This window comes from Egretta garzetta, unplaced genomic scaffold (genome assembly GCF_000687185.1).
Source record: "Egretta garzetta isolate BGI_Z169 unplaced genomic scaffold, ASM68718v1 scaffold768, whole genome shotgun sequence".
NCBI lineage: Eukaryota > Metazoa > Chordata > Aves > Pelecaniformes > Ardeidae > Egretta > Egretta garzetta.
The window spans coordinates 256,282-275,767 of NW_009260594.1; the positions used below are offsets into that span (position 1 = coordinate 256,282).

The window sequence follows — 19,486 nt, forward strand, 5'->3', positions numbered from 1 at the left end:
TCATCTGTAGAGCCATGAAGCTCCACACTGAAACATTTTAAAAATGTTTTTATTTTTACTTCTATTTCATCTTGGACTATTTCTAGAAAATAGGACACACACACAAAAGACAAGACAGAGCCACGGGATAAGAGGTAACCTTTTATCTATATGATTTCTGAATATCAGCATTTTAAGGCCTGTCCGAATGTACAAAATAGGTTATTTTGTCCAAATCATATAGAGAAGTAAAAGGTATGCTATCAAACTTACTGTGATATTATTACTGTTGTCTGCAGTGCTAAATGGATCACAGCCAGCAGTCACGAAAGGATCAGTGGAGGATTGTTTGAAAAAACAGTCAGCTGCAAAAGGATCTGAGCCTTTGAAGGGATCACCACCAAAAGGATCTGAAAAGTAAACATCTCATTAACATTTCTGGTAGCTTTACTTAGCTTGATAGCTTAAAAACTAAACACGATATTGCTTTTCTCATACTGCAAGAAGGTAACACTTATTTAAGACAAAGGATCTTTGAAGTATGAAATTAATCTGTGACTAATTTGTATTCTGTGATTCAAAACATTAGAAAAGCCAACATTTTCTGCACATCATGAAAACTTTGGATGGTGCCAGTAGTTCAGTTCCAGAATCATCTGAGCATACAGGTTCTTTAACCAAGCCTCCTGAAAAATGAAGCATTTTACAAAACCTAATGTTTTTCAGAACTCTTTCACCCTTCTCTCCTTCACTCCCCAAACACCATTAACGTTTTCGTATTTAGCACTTGGTGCACAATGCTATTTTGCTATAGCCTTTCTACTGGCCATTTTGCTTTTTTGTCACCAGTAACTCCATTCAGGACACCAAGCAAATAACACAATGGTGTTGCCTATACAGCCAGTCTAAATAAAGACTTCCCACCTTTGTCAACATTTAGTGCTAAAGAAAGTTGCTAAGTTGAAAGCTTCTAAAAGAGTACAGTCTTACTACTTTGCATATAAAACAAGCAGCAAGAGTGTGGGGCCTTCTGTTCACCACTTTCACATACTTAAATCCCAGCTAAGGAGACATCCAACAGCAAGAGAGAAGTTTACTAACAATGGGCTTCTCTGAAAAGCTTTAACACAACTGGCCAGCTGCTGCTGCTGCTATATATCCATCCTACAGTGACTTTTTGGGTCACTTCCACCTTTTTTGTGCTGAAGGTGGTGGTGACACTTTTCCCCAGGATTTGTTTAGAAAAACAAACACATTAAAAGTTACAAACTTACTTACCAATTTTCCCAAAAGGGTCATCTTTGAAGGGATCACCTGTTTAAAAAAAAGTGACTTGTAGCTTTTTATCACAAAGCAGGTATTGAGTAGAAGTCTTTTGCATACAAACTCGTTTCTACAGCTAGAATTTAAGCAACTCTCACTCAGAGGAATAGTTTCACTGTTTTCAGTGGAACTACAAGAGTTAGTATTAGATGAAGCAAATATTCATCACGTAGCTCACTACCAGCATGAAACACACACAAAAGCTGCCATCTCAGATGCATTTCTTTTGGCTACTGTCAGTAAACACCCACATTATGCAGTATTTACTACCATGGCAATCCAGGCTAACTACTGATAGAAGCTCAGTCCCACTTTTGATAATTCTGACAGGTGTCACAGGTGGTAGCTCCTAAGTGTCCATTTCTGTACTAGATGCGTGGTCTCAATTGCATCAGTTCCACTCCCTCATGTACATCAGAGAGACACAGATATACTGTCTCTTAGCTGTAGGTATCTAGCCCTGAACTTACTGAGCACACAAAGCCCAAAAGTTTGGCTAGTAAGAGACATACCTTTCTCCTCTGAAAGAAAGGCTGCGTCATGTGCTTTAAGTAGAATCACTTCAACATAAATAAAAATCAAGCTATATCTACACCGAAACATTCAAGATGTTTTAAATTAGTATAATTCATTCATTGGAAGTATTAAATCTGCACTGACATTCTTTCAGAAGCCAAGTGATGTGAAACATTTAGCTTATTTTCCTTTTCAAGCAATATGAGCTAAATTGATTAGACCACATTGACTCTGAAAGCATGTAAAATCATATTAATGTGGCTGAAAACAGCTGCTGCAGCAGTTAATCCAAATTAACTCCCCTTCTCCAAGTGGCTCCATACAGACAGATCACTTCTTCCAACATAGAAGAATAAAATCAGAGCAACAGCATTCGTAAGTGGCAAGTTCTTAAAATAAAGCATAGCACTTCCACAAGACGAACAGATGGTGCAGTTCCACATTACCTTTTCCTGAGTGCCAAACTCACCATAAGTAGGCCACAGCCATTCATTCTCAACCACCCACACCCTCCCCACACCACAGCTCACTGAACCCTCAGTTGATCTGTTTGTGGATCTGTGCTGCAAATTAGGGGGGGTGGGAGGTAAGAGAGGTAATCAGGAAGAGTGGCGAGGGAAAGATGCAGTTTTCACAGCTAATTAGAAAGTCCAGATGAAGGAAGGAGAAACATCCTGGAACTCTCATTTCTATTTTTGTAATGCTACTGGCTCCACACTCCTGTCACTCAAACACCTCCAACATTTATTCTATAAAGAGCAGTTCCAAGGTGAAGATTAGTCTGAGATGTGTTCATACAAGACCTGTTTCTGCAAATCTGCACTTAGAAAAGTTTACTTACTGCCAACAAAAGGGTCAGACTGGAAGAACTCTAAGCTGGCTTCAGAAACTAGATCAGGCAATGGATGAGATTCAGTGAATGGATCTTCCTGGACAATGCAAAAGAAGCAGAGAAAGGTATTCAATTTTTAAGACATGCAGGACAGAAAACATTTCTGTCATCTTGTGTTACCATTTAGCAGTTTCTTAAAGATGATGATGATGATAATAATAATAATAATAGCTAGAATTCTACATAATTCATCAATGGAGATCAAAATATTTCTCAAAAAAACCCTGCCTGCTATACTAGATGAAATGTTTTCATGACATCACACTCTAAATAAAAACAGTAAGAGATGACAATTTTATTTCTGTTTTTCTATGACCATGATGCAAGTGACAGGATGCAAGCCTGAAACAGTTTAACCAGGATTTAATTTACTTTTTCCTCCCCCAAATCTGAACAAACTCACTTTTTTGGTAATAGTTGCAGCTGGGGTCTCTTTCTCTTCTTCCACAAGAGAGGCTGTTGTTTCAGGACTGTTCCTTATCTACACGTAAGGATAAATGCAATTCACCATAAATAAGTAAATAGAAGACTACAGAATATAATTTTAAGTATTAGATAGCTAAAAGAATATACTAAAGGATACTTCAAGAGGTTCATGCTTATTACAGAACATACTGAAGTGTTCCATAAACCCTGTGAAAGTTTAAAAAAAATCAAGAATCTACTGGGACATAAGGAGGGACATTTAAAGCAAGACAGCTTTAGATTTTCTGTACTATTCCTTACTCCATTCTTGTTGCACCAACTGGAGACAGCTGCTCTCCTTTAATGTTAATTCTACTTTTCAATTTATGATATTTTGCTTTGGAAACAAATACAGAAAGATTTTTATTGCCACTTTCCAGCCAAGCTAAAATTGCCTCCTTTTCTGCTTATCAACTTTCAGATTGCTGAAACACAGTCCCTCAGAATAACACCCTGAAATTTCACTTGTGCAAGTGTTTAAAAACATAATCAATCTTGATACATTCTTAACTTATTCCAACTTCACAGCTGCATTACATCATGATCAAGCAGGCAAAACACTACTCACTGGAGACACACTGTTTATCTGTTCATCTTCTGCTATACTTTCCCTTTCAGCATTCTCATTAAGGTTAGCAGTTTCACTGCTGCTGTTGCTAAGACTAGAATGATCCGCAGTTCCATTAACAAGTGTATTATGTGGCTGACAGTGCCCACTAAATTGGCTATTTTCCAATTCTTTCAGCTCAAGAAGTTTTGTCTGCACCTGTAAACAGAAGTAAATGTATATGCATCAGCATGGCAGTAGACAGAAGCTAGTACATGATCATCCCCTCTTAAATATAGGATGGAAGTTATATGTCTGAAATTCTTATTTTCAAAAGCAAATGTTATAAAACTCATGTTCTTTCAATCAAAGGGTGAAATTTGAGAGATAAGCACAAATCTGATTTAGAAGAGATGTAATGTAGTTGAAGGACAGACCTGAGAACATTCTCCTGCAAAGAAAGCAGACTGCATAACTGGCAACATTGAGACTTGTTGCTTTGTTTCTACTCAAACTCATAAGAAGAGATGCAGTTTTCAGGTTTTGGTTTTTTTTTGTTTGTTTGGTTGGTTTTGTTTGTGGTTTTTTTGTTGTTATTATTGGTTGCTTTTTTTTAATTATGCATTTGCAATTGCCTTAAACTCTAAATTAAAAAGGCTGCTTTATCAGAATTCTCATCTTCCAGGAAGATTCATTATCTTCTCCCACATGACTTTTGAAGTCTACAAAATCCACAGTATATCTTCCTAAGCAGACAGTTACACCCAACATGTTATTATTTCAGCAATATGCTTAATGCAGTGCCTCAGAGCAAACATTTACAACCGACCTGCCAGTTATGACTGAATTCTTGGATTTGGCAGATTATGCAAAAGGATGAACATAGTTCAGATATTTAGGTGTCTAAATTGCACTGATTTCTGCTAGGTCAGTCACCTAATAGAGTTTTCATTGCCTTGCACATGTCACAAGGCATGTGGCAGCGAAGGCAACACCAGGTGTCTTTCAAATACACTGACCTCAGACCAACCATTAGATAACCTTGCATAAAGCACCTATTGTTCACTATTTGTGAGCCAAGAGCAATAAAATCAGGAGTACTAATATAAAACCTATAAAAAAGCCCATTTGTAGTACAGTCAAGCATAACCACTTTTATTATCAGCCTCAAATCTGTTCATCACAGGTACCTCTTGCTAGTGTAGTAATATTGAAATAGCACAAGCTTCTCTCTACCTGTGATGAAACAATGGAAAATCCATTTGTTTACTACTTTGTTTCTAAACCTCAAAGCCAAATTTAAAAGTTACGAATACATTATAAGGCTCTTCAAGAGAAGAAAGTGTTCTTGCATGAACACTAGCAGTGGAAGTCTTAAAAAAAAAAAATTGTTAACAAGCTATAGACATGAATTGTGTGAAATTACCAACCCCTAAAGCAGCCATTTCTAGGGTTTGAAGCTAATAGGAAGGCTTTTTGCTTTGTTTTTAACTTGATAATGATGTTGCTCTGGCTAATGTATTAGACGGCTGGCAAGTCAGAGAAGAACAACGATGAGGAAAGGGTGTGCAAGCAAGCCCATCACTGAATAATTAATAAATCAGTGAGTACGAATAGGAGATAGAAGTGTTCCTTTAACATAACAGCAGACACCTCAAAGTACAGTTCTGTGCTTAAAAACCAGTGCAGCCATGTCTCTGCTTCTCAATCCAACTTATTCTTACACTCACCTCACTTTCCCCCTTTAACAATGCACTAAGTAAATGTTAGTCATTTTATACAGACTTCACATCGATTAAAGAATAGTGAGAGCATGCCCCAGGCCACAGCTGAGGAAGAAAGCTCAAATAACTACTGGACATATAGAATTTAAACATGCATTATCCATTTTTCATTTGTTATATAAGACAAATTATTTATGAAATATAATAAATTAATCCCTTTTTATTAACAAAACTTGGAGAAAAGTCATGAAGTACCTTGAGTGACTTGAGTCAGCCTCTAAGAATCCTAACAACTACTAGCACAGAACACGTTCATAAGCAACTAAAGACAGGAGCAAACAATGAAGAAAACACCTTCCCCTTAAGAAAAAAAAAAACACATTAAAGGTTGTCAGCTAAAAAAAAATTTTTTTTTTTTTTTGGTCTTTCACACTGCCTTACTGAATTGATTTCCTGTTGTGAATCCTGCAGATGTTGCTGAAGAGGTCCCAGCTGTGCTTTCCCAGACTCTATGCAATGCTCAAGCTCTGCAGTTTCTTGCTGCAGGCGACTCAGCTCCTCTTGAGCTTTGGACAGTTCATCTTCATATGCTGAAATCTTTGATTCCTGACTTGTTATTTCAGCCTTCAGCATGGCAATCTAGAGCATGAACAAATATTTCAAAGTCAAATCAAAAAAACCCACTTCCAAACACATCCAAATACTCTGCATTTATGACCAGAAAAGGTAAAAACCTCATAGCTATTGCAGAGATTATAGATCATACTTGAATGAAAGGTTAATTCCCTATTGGTCTCAATAAGGTCATAGTATTCTAGCTGTTTCTAATACTGAAATATCGTTTTAGATGTTAAAGAAATACTACAGCTTTATGAAATATCTACATAACCATGATTTTTTTTAACTACTAAGAAATCAGTCCCAGTAATTAGTGCTTCTAATTACACTTATATTGAATTAGAATTTTGTATTACTTGTTTGCACTTAACCTCATTTGTATATCTCAGTATATTTGTTGACACACTGATACTAAATCAAGAGGTCACTGAAATGAGTGCCATATTTCCTATTCTGTTGGTCACAAAATCTGGACACTCAGACTGTTTATTCATTAAAGTTTTTTCTCCTACCCCAACAACTGTAACACTGCAAGGCTGAGTTCTTTCAAAGGCCTTAGCCACTAGACCTTACCAAATGGGCCTCCTCTGCACACTTCTGCCTGATGTCATTAAGTTGCTCTTCCAACTTGGCCTTCTGCTCATCAAGATCATTAAGGATTTCCTGCGCTTCCTGTTTCTGAGCTTGCAGCTTTTGCAGATTACTGCTCTCCCGCTTTACTTCATCTTGTAGATCCTGTAGTAAAACAGATTAGCTTTGCATTTGTTCCCTCTCTCCTCCTAACCACTAAATTCTGCAGTATAAACTAACTCAGATTTCAAAGTATCAACAAATTACCTTTCAAAAGCTAGTATTTATATCAGACAAGCAAGTATTCTCAAATTCTAATTTTAAGACATAAAAATAGTTAGATGATTTGCTCTTTCTTTCCTTTTCTTTAGTAAGAAGAATCTCACTGAAATATTGAAGACCGTGTATCAACACAAAGATTAACTGTTTTACATGGAGTTTAGGGTTTCATTTTGAATTTAGAAGTTGTCTGTATTCAGGCTGCTACATTGTCTCTGTCCTATGTTTTAGCAATATGTTTTGCTGAGTTCCTTAATAAAAAAGATTCTTTATTCTGCTCCTTCCCGCTTCAAAAACACATGACCAAAATTAGGAACTTGCTTTAGCAACCTGGTAAAGAACCAAACCAGTGCACTCCTTCTAGACCCTCCCTGTCTCCAATTTTCCAAAAAACAGCCAAAAACTTACTTTCCATGTAACGGTACTGTTCAAGAAATGCACATTCCATACACAACAATATGGCATCTTTTAATTTATGAACAGCAGCAAGTATGAACCTTGTGTTCTGAGTACATTAAGTATGATAATCAGTTCATTTCTGAGCAATAGGAAAGGTTATATTTCAACAAACTGCAGAGATAACATTAAAAAAAAAGTCAAAAGAATTTAGGACGAAGAAAAAATCAAAGTCAAAAGGAAGAGATAATACAGGGAGATAAAAAAGGATTAATACAAAAGGGAGAGTATTAGATGAAAAGAGAAGATTGCAGCCTCTCAGATAAAAATGGTAATTGAAGGAAGAATCATGAACAACAGTAAAAAATGAATAGATATAGAAGAAAATTAAAGAGGAAAAGAAAACAAGCTGATGTGAATTTCTGATTAGATCATACATTCATGCACTACTCTAAGCTAAAATCCTGTTGTCCTTTTTAGAGGCATTTTGTTAGGGGGTTTTTTTTGGTGAGGGAGATAGTTCATCCATGTGTGCTAACACCTCCAGATGATCAGGACAGAAAAGCCAGACAGAAATAGAAAGGCATATGGTACAGCAGTCATATGCTAGGGAAATAGGTAACCTCAAGACAACTGGAACACTACCTAAAGAAACAACATAGATGCTTTTTTTGGGTGGGGACCCCAAACAAAACAACACACAAAACACCAAAAAAACCACACGAACCCCCCAACATCAAATTTGAAGTTCAGTAAAGGGTATAAGACTGATGTGCATCAGTCAGACTAGGTGAATTACTGGTTATTTCTAATCTATTAAAGACAAACCAGCGTGCACACAAAAAGCTCTTGCAGCATCTACTGACTTGGATAATTGGGACACTCTTGATCCATTCATTTTTTACAACGCTTTGAAAAGAAAGCATCAGCTGACACAAGCAAGGGGGGAAAAAAGTAACGGCTTAAAGAGATTTCAGTCTCCTTTCTCCAAAAGGAAGCAAGAATTCACATACACACAATACAGATCACCTCCACTCTCACTACTGTTCCTTGAATCCCAATGTCTGTCCTAGACATGGCAGTAGAGAAGCACTGAAGAGACCTGACTAAGCCTGATGGCTCCCAAAAGAACGAAAAAACCCTACAGACAAAACCAAAACCCAAACATGTTCACATAACCACTCCAAAATTAAAGGCTGGAGTAGATACAATACACAGAACTGGGGGTAATACTCAAAGATACATCTTCATGAAGTTAATCAATTAAGCTTCGATTTCAAAGAACACCCTCAGTGGCAAAGCAGCATCTTAATGTTCAAGCAATGAATGCAATTCTATATGAAAACCATTAACATATCTGAGGTGGCACAAAATAGAACTTTCATGGTAATTGTAATCCTTGTATTAGGTTTACAATCATTATAACTCTCCATGCTAATGTAGTGTAGGACAAGGAAAATCTAGAGATCTGTATTTTCACAGATAGACAACAGATTTAATAGCTTGCCAGTCTGTACTTCACCAAGGATTCATGTGCTCAGAACCATTAAGCCTAAAACAGCAGAGAAAAGTTAAACTTCACTGACTTTCTAATGGCTTTGGTGCACTGCAACAAACCAAGAACAGTAAAAATACAATGCTGGAAAATACAATGAGTGAGATACTCAGAGCATAAATGTGTTTAAGAAAACCCAGGCCAACAAGGAGACCAACAGGCTAGAAGAGAAGGCCAGAAACATTCTGGACTACTCGGAAGGCCACAGTCCCAAAATACCTATCCTCTGCCCTCTTCTCTGAAGCAGTGTCTCACATGCAGTTACATTTTTTTCCCCGATCGATGCAAACATATATTATGCTGTGTTCAGAAGTTACATGCGTTTGTTCTAAAAATTTCTTTAGAAAGTTTCAGTGCCCCACTGAAAAGCAAAACATAGACCTTTTTACTTCATGTCAATAAAATTCTATGGAACATGCGGTAACTGTCAGGAAAGTCAGGAGAATCGCTGCTTATTTCAGAGTCTTAGCAAGTAGACTGATAAACCGTGCCTATACATGTGAAATGCTAGACGGAAGATGAGTCTCGGGAGTGTGCCCAAAAGCCCATTGCTTGAGGCAGTGTCTAGCTGCTGAGGCACACTGTCCTTCAACATCTGTGTCTAGAAGAGCAGGCTGGTGATGATGGAGCAAGAGTACAGCCAGGTAAAGGCACTTTCAGATGCCACATGGTATGTGGTGAAAAAACTAATATTTTAGTTACACATTAACAAAGTTCTCTACTGCCAAGAACAACATTTCATATATGAGTTTATTACTCCCATTTTTATAGGAAAATGCTAATCCAGTCACAGAATAAGTTAAGGAAATGGTGCCTTAGAAGTCTCTTGATCTTTGTTGCTCTGTCCATAACTTTTCAAGAAAAAACACCCCCTAATCTTTGCTAATAAAGAGCTGTACGCCATGTTTTCCCTCCAACTCTTTTTATGTCTTTGCTATTTATATAGTATATAAATTATTTTATAAAAGAAAAAATGTCATTCTTTCCCTCCTCTCACACAAATCAGTCCGACCCATCACAGGCCATGGTTATGTTTAAGATTATAATTTGTGTCCATGGAAGTAATTGTGGTATCGGAAACCCTGGAGTGTGATGCCATGAAACTAGCTTGATCCAAATTGGCAGATTAGAACACCCTGGTTTTGTACACCACCTTTAGCAATATCACCATTAGAATAAAACCAGAAGACAAAAAGCATGATGTAAAGATATTCTTAGTGTGTCACCACCATTCTCTCAAGTTCCAGAAAGTTTCCTGAGACACGCAGGTCCTCCAACATTCAGGAGCAAGAGAGAGACCAGAGATAAATGGCCACCAGCTTAAATAAATGCTCCTGCCATATCCTGTTTGATCCTGATGGTTTCTCATTTTTCTGACAAGCCAGTAATAGACTGTTCCTCCTCTGCAGACTGACAGAGCTCTGCAACTATATTTAACAAGGGACAAATAGCTTCTGTGATCACTACGAGGTTAAGGACCTGAGACAGTTGCTTCCAACATTACTGCTCTAGATACAAGGACTTAATCTATTCTGTGATGCCGTTGACCATCAAACTCTAAACATATGCAGATGACACTAATACCGTAACATTAAAGGTAAGGTTTTTATTTAGCTTTATATGCCTTTTGTGCAAAGGCACCAGAGAACTCAACCTTCACATGAACACACACAGATTCCAGAACACACAACAACAAAATCATCCTATGTGCAAAACCAGGCAATCTGCAGAGTGGGGAAGGGAATGACTGCTGCATGCATGGACAGAAGCACAGACACAGGCAACATCTGTGCTGCTGAATCTGGCTGCCATTGTGACTAACAGGCCAGCATCTGATTATCTTCTGAAAGGTCAGACTATTAATTATCAACCAGGCTTTAAGGATATTAAATGGCCAAGCAGAAAATTCACAACGGTTGTAACATACTGGCTCTTTTTCTGCCCAACACAAAGTAAAATGCAGAAATCTTGCATTATTTTTCTTAATCAAATAAAGATTATTTAAAATAATAAATACTCATAAAATAAATGTAAGTGATCAGATATCACACTGAAGTTTTTTCTTAAAACAGCAACTCCAGCTGCTTTTGCAGCTTAAAATTCAATTGAAATACTGCTTTGCAGCATTTAATTCAGGGCTTGGCTAGACTGTTAGCACCCTCAACACTGATGCTGACCGAATAATTTTTAATCCCTGTAAAACACTTGCAAAATTTAATTTGTCCAATACTCTGGAAATTCAATGTCATCCTTTTAAATAAAAATCAAACAGATTATTTTTAAAATTTACTTATGTTAGGCAAAATTAGCTTGAGGCAACATTCCTCCCAAGCTGGTAATTACTGCGTCTCTTAAGAAGCAGCCCCATATACAAGCCCTTTTAACTCAGCCACTTAAGTTCATTAATTTGCAGTGCTACAGTCTTCTTTAGTTTCCATTATACATTAGATAGCCTTGCTAAAAAAAACAAAATAAAAAGAAAAAAGATAAAGAAGAAATCTATTCTTTTTTAATATTTTTAATTTAAAACTCCGTGTAGGCTATATGTCCTAGGAGCTCGCACATTTATATAAATATACACACCTACACCAACCCACATTCATATAGAAAATACATTTCAAAGTACAGTCTCTTTCTTAGCCACCAATTTTTTTTTTCTTTTCACTGAATAAAGTGATGTGATCTAAAGACTCAGTAATTCCACTGCCATTAAAGCACGACATGATGCAGTATCAGGTGTCCGAACAATAATTTTGTGTCATATATTTACCTGGACCTCACTTGTCCTCTGCTTGATGGTATCTTCTTTCTCCTTCAGGTCTTGCTCTACATTATTCTTTTCCCTAGAAGACCAGCAAACAATGCAAGAATACTTAAGAACATCAGCTACAGCAGGTACAGTTATCCAGCCCCCTAAGCCTGTATCTCTCTTTAAATACATAGTGAAACATTAAACACAAAAGATGTAAGGGATTTCTGCTTTCCAAATTATTTACGAGACAGAAGCCCACATAAGTGTTCTGCATAAAAACCCCCGTCTTTTCACCCAACTGCACTTCAGTGATAAGAATGGCTCAAAAATGGAAGGGGGCGGGAGGGAGAAATCAATGAAATACTGTCTCCAGTGATCTCACTGTTGCTATGGAGCACTTGTCTAATGAAAACTGCTGGGAAAAGTGGGAGGGATTGCATCAGATTCCATCTGTTAACCCCTGCAAACACAGTAATTCCTATGCTAACACCAGCTAGAAAACATTTCCAGCAGGCCAATCTAGCTGATTAATGAAGTTTGCCTATCAGATCTCAACTATATCTGTTGGTAAGCTCAGTCAGAAGAAGAAAGGTTAGTTTGCTGTAATCGCTATCTGCTCAGAGACTCCATATGTAGTTATTTGCTGTGTCACATCAAGTCTGTCTCTACAGACATTTATTCAAGTTTAAAATTGACTACCGATGACAGGGGAATTATCATCAATAAATTCTTGGCAGCCAGACATAACAATGGCTTTAAGAAAGGGAAAAAGCAACATACAGCTCAGAACTACTACTGTTTTAAAAAAAACGTAAGAGTGTTCATCTCTAGACAGTATATGGATTTTTTTTTCTCCTTTCACAGATGCAGAAAAGCACTAAGCTTTGCAGTTTTAACACTATCTCCTGTATACAGGCATTTACTTTCACAAATATCTTGTTAATAAATTAGCGCACACGTTAAGTTACATTGTGAACAATGATAAACCTAACATTTCTACATGAAATACCATAGTGAAAAGCTATCAAATTATACTACTAGTACATACTGAAATTAAGGTAACTTCATATTTCAATAGCAGATTAGTAATCAATATAAACTATTAATCTCATTGTTTACTCCTATCTAATACCGAAGAAAGCATTTCTGTCTCTAAAGTAAAGCAGGTCTACTCTAAGTTCTCTCAAGCTGAGGAATTCTTCTTTACTGCTAAACCATATACAATGGAAACTAAAAAAAAAACCCCAGATGTCACAGATCTTAAATGAACATTTGCTCTGAAAAATAATTAGTATAGCTTATGTTCTGCTATTATTTATCTCAGTATCCAATTAAAGAGCAACTTGCGGATTGTGCCTGAAGGAAAGGCTTAAACGGAAGGAAAAGGAAAGATGTCGAAAGAGGGACTCTGAAGAACAAGGGTAGTTATTTTTCTTAAGTGTGAACCTTCAAGGTTCCATAAAATTCCTCACTCTCCATTCATCAGAAAAAAGTATCACGGAAATTCTAAGCAAATCTCTACCATTTCCATCAACGCTATAGCACACTCCTCTAGCTCAATAAACTACTATTTGTAGCATAGTTGTACTTAGACATTTAAAGCATCGCAACACACGGTTGAAACCAGTTCTGCTGATTTTGCTTTCCGTAACTTTCCATGAACAAAGGGTCTCAATCTCAATAAAGCACTTCCACAGATCTAAATACCAGTCAGGCTGAAAAATACCTTCAAGCCCTCAGACACACATCAAGCACAGCAAACATTCAGGCATATTATTCCTGATTGAAGATAAAAGAGAATAATTGACTAGGTAAACAAATACTTGTTATTTTTCCTGCTCAGGTATGAAAACTGAGCAGGAGAGAGAAATGCAAGCAGGTATGTATGCCTTTCCACATTACTGTCACTGATATGCCTAAGAGACTGTCAGAGATGATGATCGCTTCCCTTTAATTTCAACAGAAGCCAGGTGCCTAAACCTTGCTTGCTTAGCATAGCCCAGATTGCAACAGGATACAACACCCACCCACAGGCAGCTTACACTGGCTAAATCACAACACAAACAATGAATTGGAAAAAATCAAGTGAAAGAAGTATTGTCAGGCAGAACAAGAAAAGCTTAGGCAGCAGTCTCAGGCAAAGGAAAACAAGCTGAGTGTAGTCTACACATAACACATCCCCTCCTCCCCCCAAGTAATGTGTCTTTGTTTCAAAAAAAAAAAAAAAAGACAACACAGACCTACTTAATTCACTAATTCTTCTGAATGCCTCCATTTCTTTTACAAACTATCTGGTATGCCCCTGTAGGAATGCTCAGCAACTGAAAGAACCAAAAACAAGTAACAAAATTGATTTACTTGATACGACAAATTTTCTGGATCATATAGTCCGTTACCACACCAGCACTTGGAAAAAAAAACAAAACCAAAAAAACAACCCACCCAAAACCAACTGTGGTCTTGCCAATAAAGGACACTTGTAACCACTGATTCAAGTCAATTTATGAAAGCAATACAATTTCCCTATATATTTTAATAGTAGTCAGGTCAGGAGAACCTCATATCAAAGAAATTAAAAGCAATGATTAAAAAACCCCAAAACTAACAGATGGTTTCTCCAACGCAGATAGTAAGATTATTTGATTGTAAATCATGAAGTAAATCCATAAGTTTTATACTAATTTGTCAATGGAGTAATTTAAAAATGGGAGCCAGCATATTGCAAATATTTGTGATAGCTGACTACTGAGGGGCTAAATATGAAACAACCCTGGCCAGGCTTCCTGATGGCCAACACTTAGAACTACCTTAGTTACAAAGCCAAAAAAAAAAAAAAGAAAAAGAAAAAGAAAAATCACAGTTCTTTTCTATAATAAGTGACAAATGACTACACACAGAGCTGGTAGCATTATCTACACTCACAGTTGCCCAACGTTTCTTTTTTTCACATACGTTTGTAATTTTGGGAATTCCTAGTGTAGTAGTACTTCAGTTTGGCAATGCTAGAAAAAATGTCTAGGGTTTGCCTAGTTTCTTCTCCCCTTTGTTCTTCCCAACCTTTTCAGCTGCAACATATCGATTACTTCCAAGCCAGAGGTTAGAAGAAATAAACTAGCCTGCATTAAAATTTTTACCATTATTTTGCCGAGAAGCTGTACATCTCTGAACTTTGAAACAAAGGCTTGATGCAAGTATATAGCAGGGAGAGGTTGCCCTGTTTTTCTGCAGACATTCTGCTGTTTCCTTACTTTTGACAGACCAATTTACCAGCTTTATGGTCCTTTTAGCCTAGTTCATATTCAAGACAATATAACTGTTGCTGTCCAATGTGTGTGAAGGATGGCACCTCTGGTGAGATATACTAAGTTAAGCTCAGCTACTTAACACACTTAGAGAGAAGGTAGTATTGGTAAAGCTTGAAGAAATTCACAGAATCACAGAATGATTTGAGTCAGAAGGAACCCATAAAGATCATCTAGTCCATCCCCTCTGCCCTGGGCAGGGACATCTTTCACAATTCCACTAATCTGTGGGCTGTAGCTAGCTTTGAATGCATGAAAGCAAAGCAGGGTTTGCTGGGGGAGAAAAAGGTTTTATGGCTCAAAAAAGAATATTAAGAACATCTGGTCTGGCCTCCCACAATGCTGATCAAAAAAAGCTTCAAATAGCTTTCTAAAAATAAAGTGCAACTGAAACAGAACTTACAGGCAGCAGTGTCGACATGCTCATCATGCAGATTCCACAACGTCCCTAGGCAAATCATTCCCCCTACCAGAGGGGAATTATCCTCCCTAATAAGTGTTCTGCATTTTATTCTTCATCTGATCCTCAACCTCCACCTTTCTGACACTGTTTTTATTGAATTAGATTAAAAAGCTATTGGCTACCAGAAATCTTTCCCACACAAACTGCTGAGCCACAAATACATTACCTTTGTATTCTTTGCTCAGTTTCCCAAAAGCTGTATTTTCCAGACACTGTCATTCTTTTGAGGCACTTCCTCTGCTGCCTTTTTTTTTTTTTTCCTCAAGTACACTTCAAAAATAGATTCAATTTCTATTACTGGGTCCCAGAAACACAACTCTCACAGATACTTGTCAATGGACTAATGGACTAGAATTATTATATATAGAGTGCAACAGCTGAACAATGTATCGTGTTTAATAATGAACAAAAATAACAAATTTAAATTACATTTTTATACGATAACTATCAAGACTGAAAGTGTACTTCACCAGTTATAACAGAAATGTGGATTTGCCAGAGATGAAAAAAAGTTTCCTACATTTACCACAAAGATTTATCTGTTGCCTAGCATTTCCACCTGTGCTTAAGGAAGGTACAGAAAAGTAACATTTACTCTGCTACCAAAATAACTCTTCTACAGTGGCTAAAGGATTTTCAAGTAATCAAAAAATTAAATTTTCTTGAAAAAAGTTAAAATGAAAAAATTTTATTTGAGCCACAACTCACTTTATGACATTGAAAGTTTGCTAGTCATTCTCAGTGAAACCACACAAACCTCTTACTATTATACTTCGGTTTGATGGTACAGGCTTAAGCCTCTGATTGCTAATCCAGTTTTGTTCTGAACCTCTAAGTCATATGAAAGTAAATTTCCCCTTCCTAAAAATAAAAACATACTAATAGTTGCCTCTACCATATCTTCAACAATCTAGTATCATTCAAATGTGTCTTAAATAATTGTCCAAGTATATTTGCCACTGAAGAAATGGAAGCAATGATTTTCCAAAGGCCATAGTTCCATCATACCTCACCGCACGAAAAGAAAACAAGACATAAAAAGACTGGCTTGCATGTTAGGCTGCAGGCCCACCTACTGAAAACCAACTTCATCTAAAAATTCATGCTAGTGAACAATTTTATTTCTCTCTAAGATACTAACAGCAAATATACATGGTTGTAAATCATATTTCAGGTTAATAAATGTGAGAGTCCAAAATTGGAATTAATACAACCTAAAGAACAACACAGGAAGGCAGAGCAGGGAGAAGTGAGGAGGCAGTGGGAGTAATAAGAGGGAGAAGAAGCAGCTGAAGTGAAAAAACATTTATGTATTTAGGAAACAGACTGTGCTTTGACACATTGCCATATTAAATCATTCCTGCAAGTGACATGAATAAGACAGGCCGATTTCATCATGACAAAGCACCCTCACTTATAAAATAGTAGAATTAACTGTTATTAATAGAATTTTCAGTAGATTTATGATAGTACCAAGAAAAAAATCACTTTAGAAAAATATCTGTTATGTCTTGAGAATATGATGAACACTATACAACATGTAAGAGCTTGATTTTCTTAGTCACTTGAAGTCATCTTAATTACCTTAGAAATAATTAATGGAACCCAAGGGTCTGCAGATCTCAAATTAAAACAGTTTTTCTCAGTGCAACAGTTTATTTTACTAAACAGAACAGAAGTATGTGCATCTTTACCACCATCAAAACCCTAGCAGAGATCCATATACAAACTGTCATCTTCCCATTCTCTACCCTACATAACTTCTTGATCTTTCCCATGTCACTTCCTTACTGCCACTAGAAAAAAGTCTACAAATCAGAGACAACTAATACCAATTTATATTGTGGTTCCATCATCCTAAAGATCTGCTCCATTCTCATCAGCCAATAAAAATGAACAAAGACAAACATGAGAGAATATGTCTATGTCAGGATGCTAAGACATGCAGCTCTCTGAAACATACCCAGAAGGCATGATGGATAGACCTTTCAGAGTCTTGCTGTTATTAAATGCACTCATCTGACTGAACAAAGAGTAGAAGTGTTAAACAGTATTACAGACATGCTAACCATTTATTTTAGCAAAAGAGACTACCACCTGGCTTTCTCTTATGCACTGAATTGTTGGTTTGTTTTTGTTGGTTTTTTGTTTGTTTTTTTTTGTTTGTTTTTGTTTTTTTTTTTAAACAGTTAGTAGCACAACTGAATCCAAGGCAAATATGACTATTCCTCCTTTACCTACCTCTGCAGGTCCACTATTTCGTTGTTTAATGTATCGAGTTCTTTAATTGCAGAAAAATCTGCTACAGAATTCAGTCCTTGAGTACTCTGAAAGATAAAAAATAAATACTGTTAGTTTATAGTTTATGCTGTCCAAAAATCATATTCACTTTACTTTTTGTGACAGCATGAGCTATCCACTTGTAACAACTGTTGGTAGCATTGTATTTCCAATCTTCAATCTTAAAAAAACCAAAGCAGTCCAGATGCTATATTAACAGTTCACAACATACATCCAATGCATCTAGTAATTCCAACAGAATTTGTCTCCTGTAAACTCTTGAAGACATCTTCCACAAAGGCACAGGACCACCCAATCATACAAAAGAAATCTAGTTCTAAAATTAGATTTATCTTACAGATAACATTTAGCTTGCTTCCTAGCATTCATTTTAAAGTGGTTTGGTTCGTTTACTACTTTTAAATTTACATTTCTTCACCTTGGTTATCTTCTTGTTGCAGAGTACAGACACTTACTTGCGGTGCATTAAGTGATATCAAGCTAGTTTAATGTGAACCTCCAGAGTACTGAATGAAATTTTGATAATAAAAAGTCATAGGTAAGTTATGCCCATGAGTTCCCATTTACTTAACATCTTCATAATAAGACAACTGTAATACAAGTAATTTGTTTCAAAAAAGTACAAGTAAATTACTAGAGACAAATGCCGAAGACACAACTTAGCAAACACTGTAATTGTTCTACTGTGCCTTATCACAACACAAACATGTTTAGGAAGCCATAGTCACTGTAACTACCTTCTATAAATACATCAGTTCCTTCAAGTCTTGAATAAAGTCATCCAGGACAAACAAAAAGTTCAGAGGAAAAATATATACATATAATTAAAAAAGGCAAGTGATACCCCCAAAATAACACAAAAGTCTTTGAATGTTGAAGTTTCTCTAAAGATAAATCAAGATGCCATTAACTACATGTTTATTCAAGCTTATACTCCAGAAAACAAAAATAACAAAAGCCATGAAAAGACCTGAATAGTAAATCTGAGTACACTGTGGCAGAGAATATTATTCAGCAGAACTATAGCTTATTCGTGCATATTTCACTAGAACGAATGGCATGAACTGAGAATAAGAAAACCCATACAGCTATTCTTAAACTGGTTAGTGTACAGCTTCTCAAATGGGCAAAACAGCTATGAAGTTCAATCGTGTTCTAAAGGAACTACATAGGAGTTTTGCGGAGTTGTTCATGGTGTTCCAATGAGAAGTTTTTTACTTCTCCTAGGAAAGGAACAGAAGGAAAACATGGAGCTATTAGCTACAAGTACAAATTCTTTCCAGGCTTCGTCCTCTCATCAGTTAAAGAAGTTCTGCACACTAACGGCAGCATCAAACTTGAACAAAATGTAGTTCATTCTTATTTTCAATTTTTCAGGAGAACCGGTGTGGGGCAGGAACATAAAATATTTTTAGCTTCAATACACAAGTTAAAAAAGACAAAAGTTAGAACTATTTGCTGCCATTTACTACACTGCAACATGTCTGCAAACAACGCTTCAAGTTTTTAATTTGAAATAGTAGTAAAAGTCAATTCCTGTCAAAATTCTTTAAGACGAGTAAGTTTTATGGCTGGTAATGCAAGTGCAATTTGGGGACTACAAACAGTTCTAGGTAAAGAAACACAGCAACAAGTACTAGACTGCTGCTGTGTCCCATTCATGGGATCTGCATTCAGGCCTTAAAATTCAAATAGAAGTTCCACTACTGTGGTAATAAAATTTTGTAAGGAAACCAAGTATTAGATAACAGCAATATACATACATATGCATTCTAAACATCTACCAAGAAGGATCACAAGTTAA

At 36.5% G+C, this 19,486-nt stretch overlaps 1 protein-coding gene across 7 annotated transcripts in view; it reads right to left on the reverse strand.

Moving 5' to 3' along the window:
• The window catches only part of EPS15 (epidermal growth factor receptor pathway substrate 15), a 70,898-nt gene that overhangs the window by 10,960 nt on the left and 40,452 nt on the right, over nt 1-19,486 (reverse strand). For 6 of the 7 annotated variants that reach the window (XM_035900195.1, XM_009644632.2, XM_035900194.1 and 3 more), the window contains 9 exons: nt 17,623-17,708; nt 11,635-11,707; nt 6,638-6,799; nt 5,888-6,085; nt 3,744-3,941; nt 3,114-3,191; nt 2,660-2,747; nt 1,258-1,293; nt 253-389 (listed from right to left, as the gene is read on the reverse strand). In XM_035900195.1, the coding sequence (XP_035756088.1) occupies nt 253-389; nt 1,258-1,293; nt 2,660-2,747; nt 3,114-3,191; nt 3,744-3,941; nt 5,888-6,085; nt 6,638-6,799; nt 11,635-11,707; nt 17,623-17,708 (1,056 nt within the window). The remainder of the gene's footprint in view (nt 1-252; nt 390-1,257; nt 1,294-2,659; nt 2,748-3,113; nt 3,192-3,743; nt 3,942-5,887; nt 6,086-6,637; nt 6,800-11,634; nt 11,708-17,622; nt 17,709-19,486) is intronic. The other variant, XM_035900197.1, reaches the window with a different exon arrangement.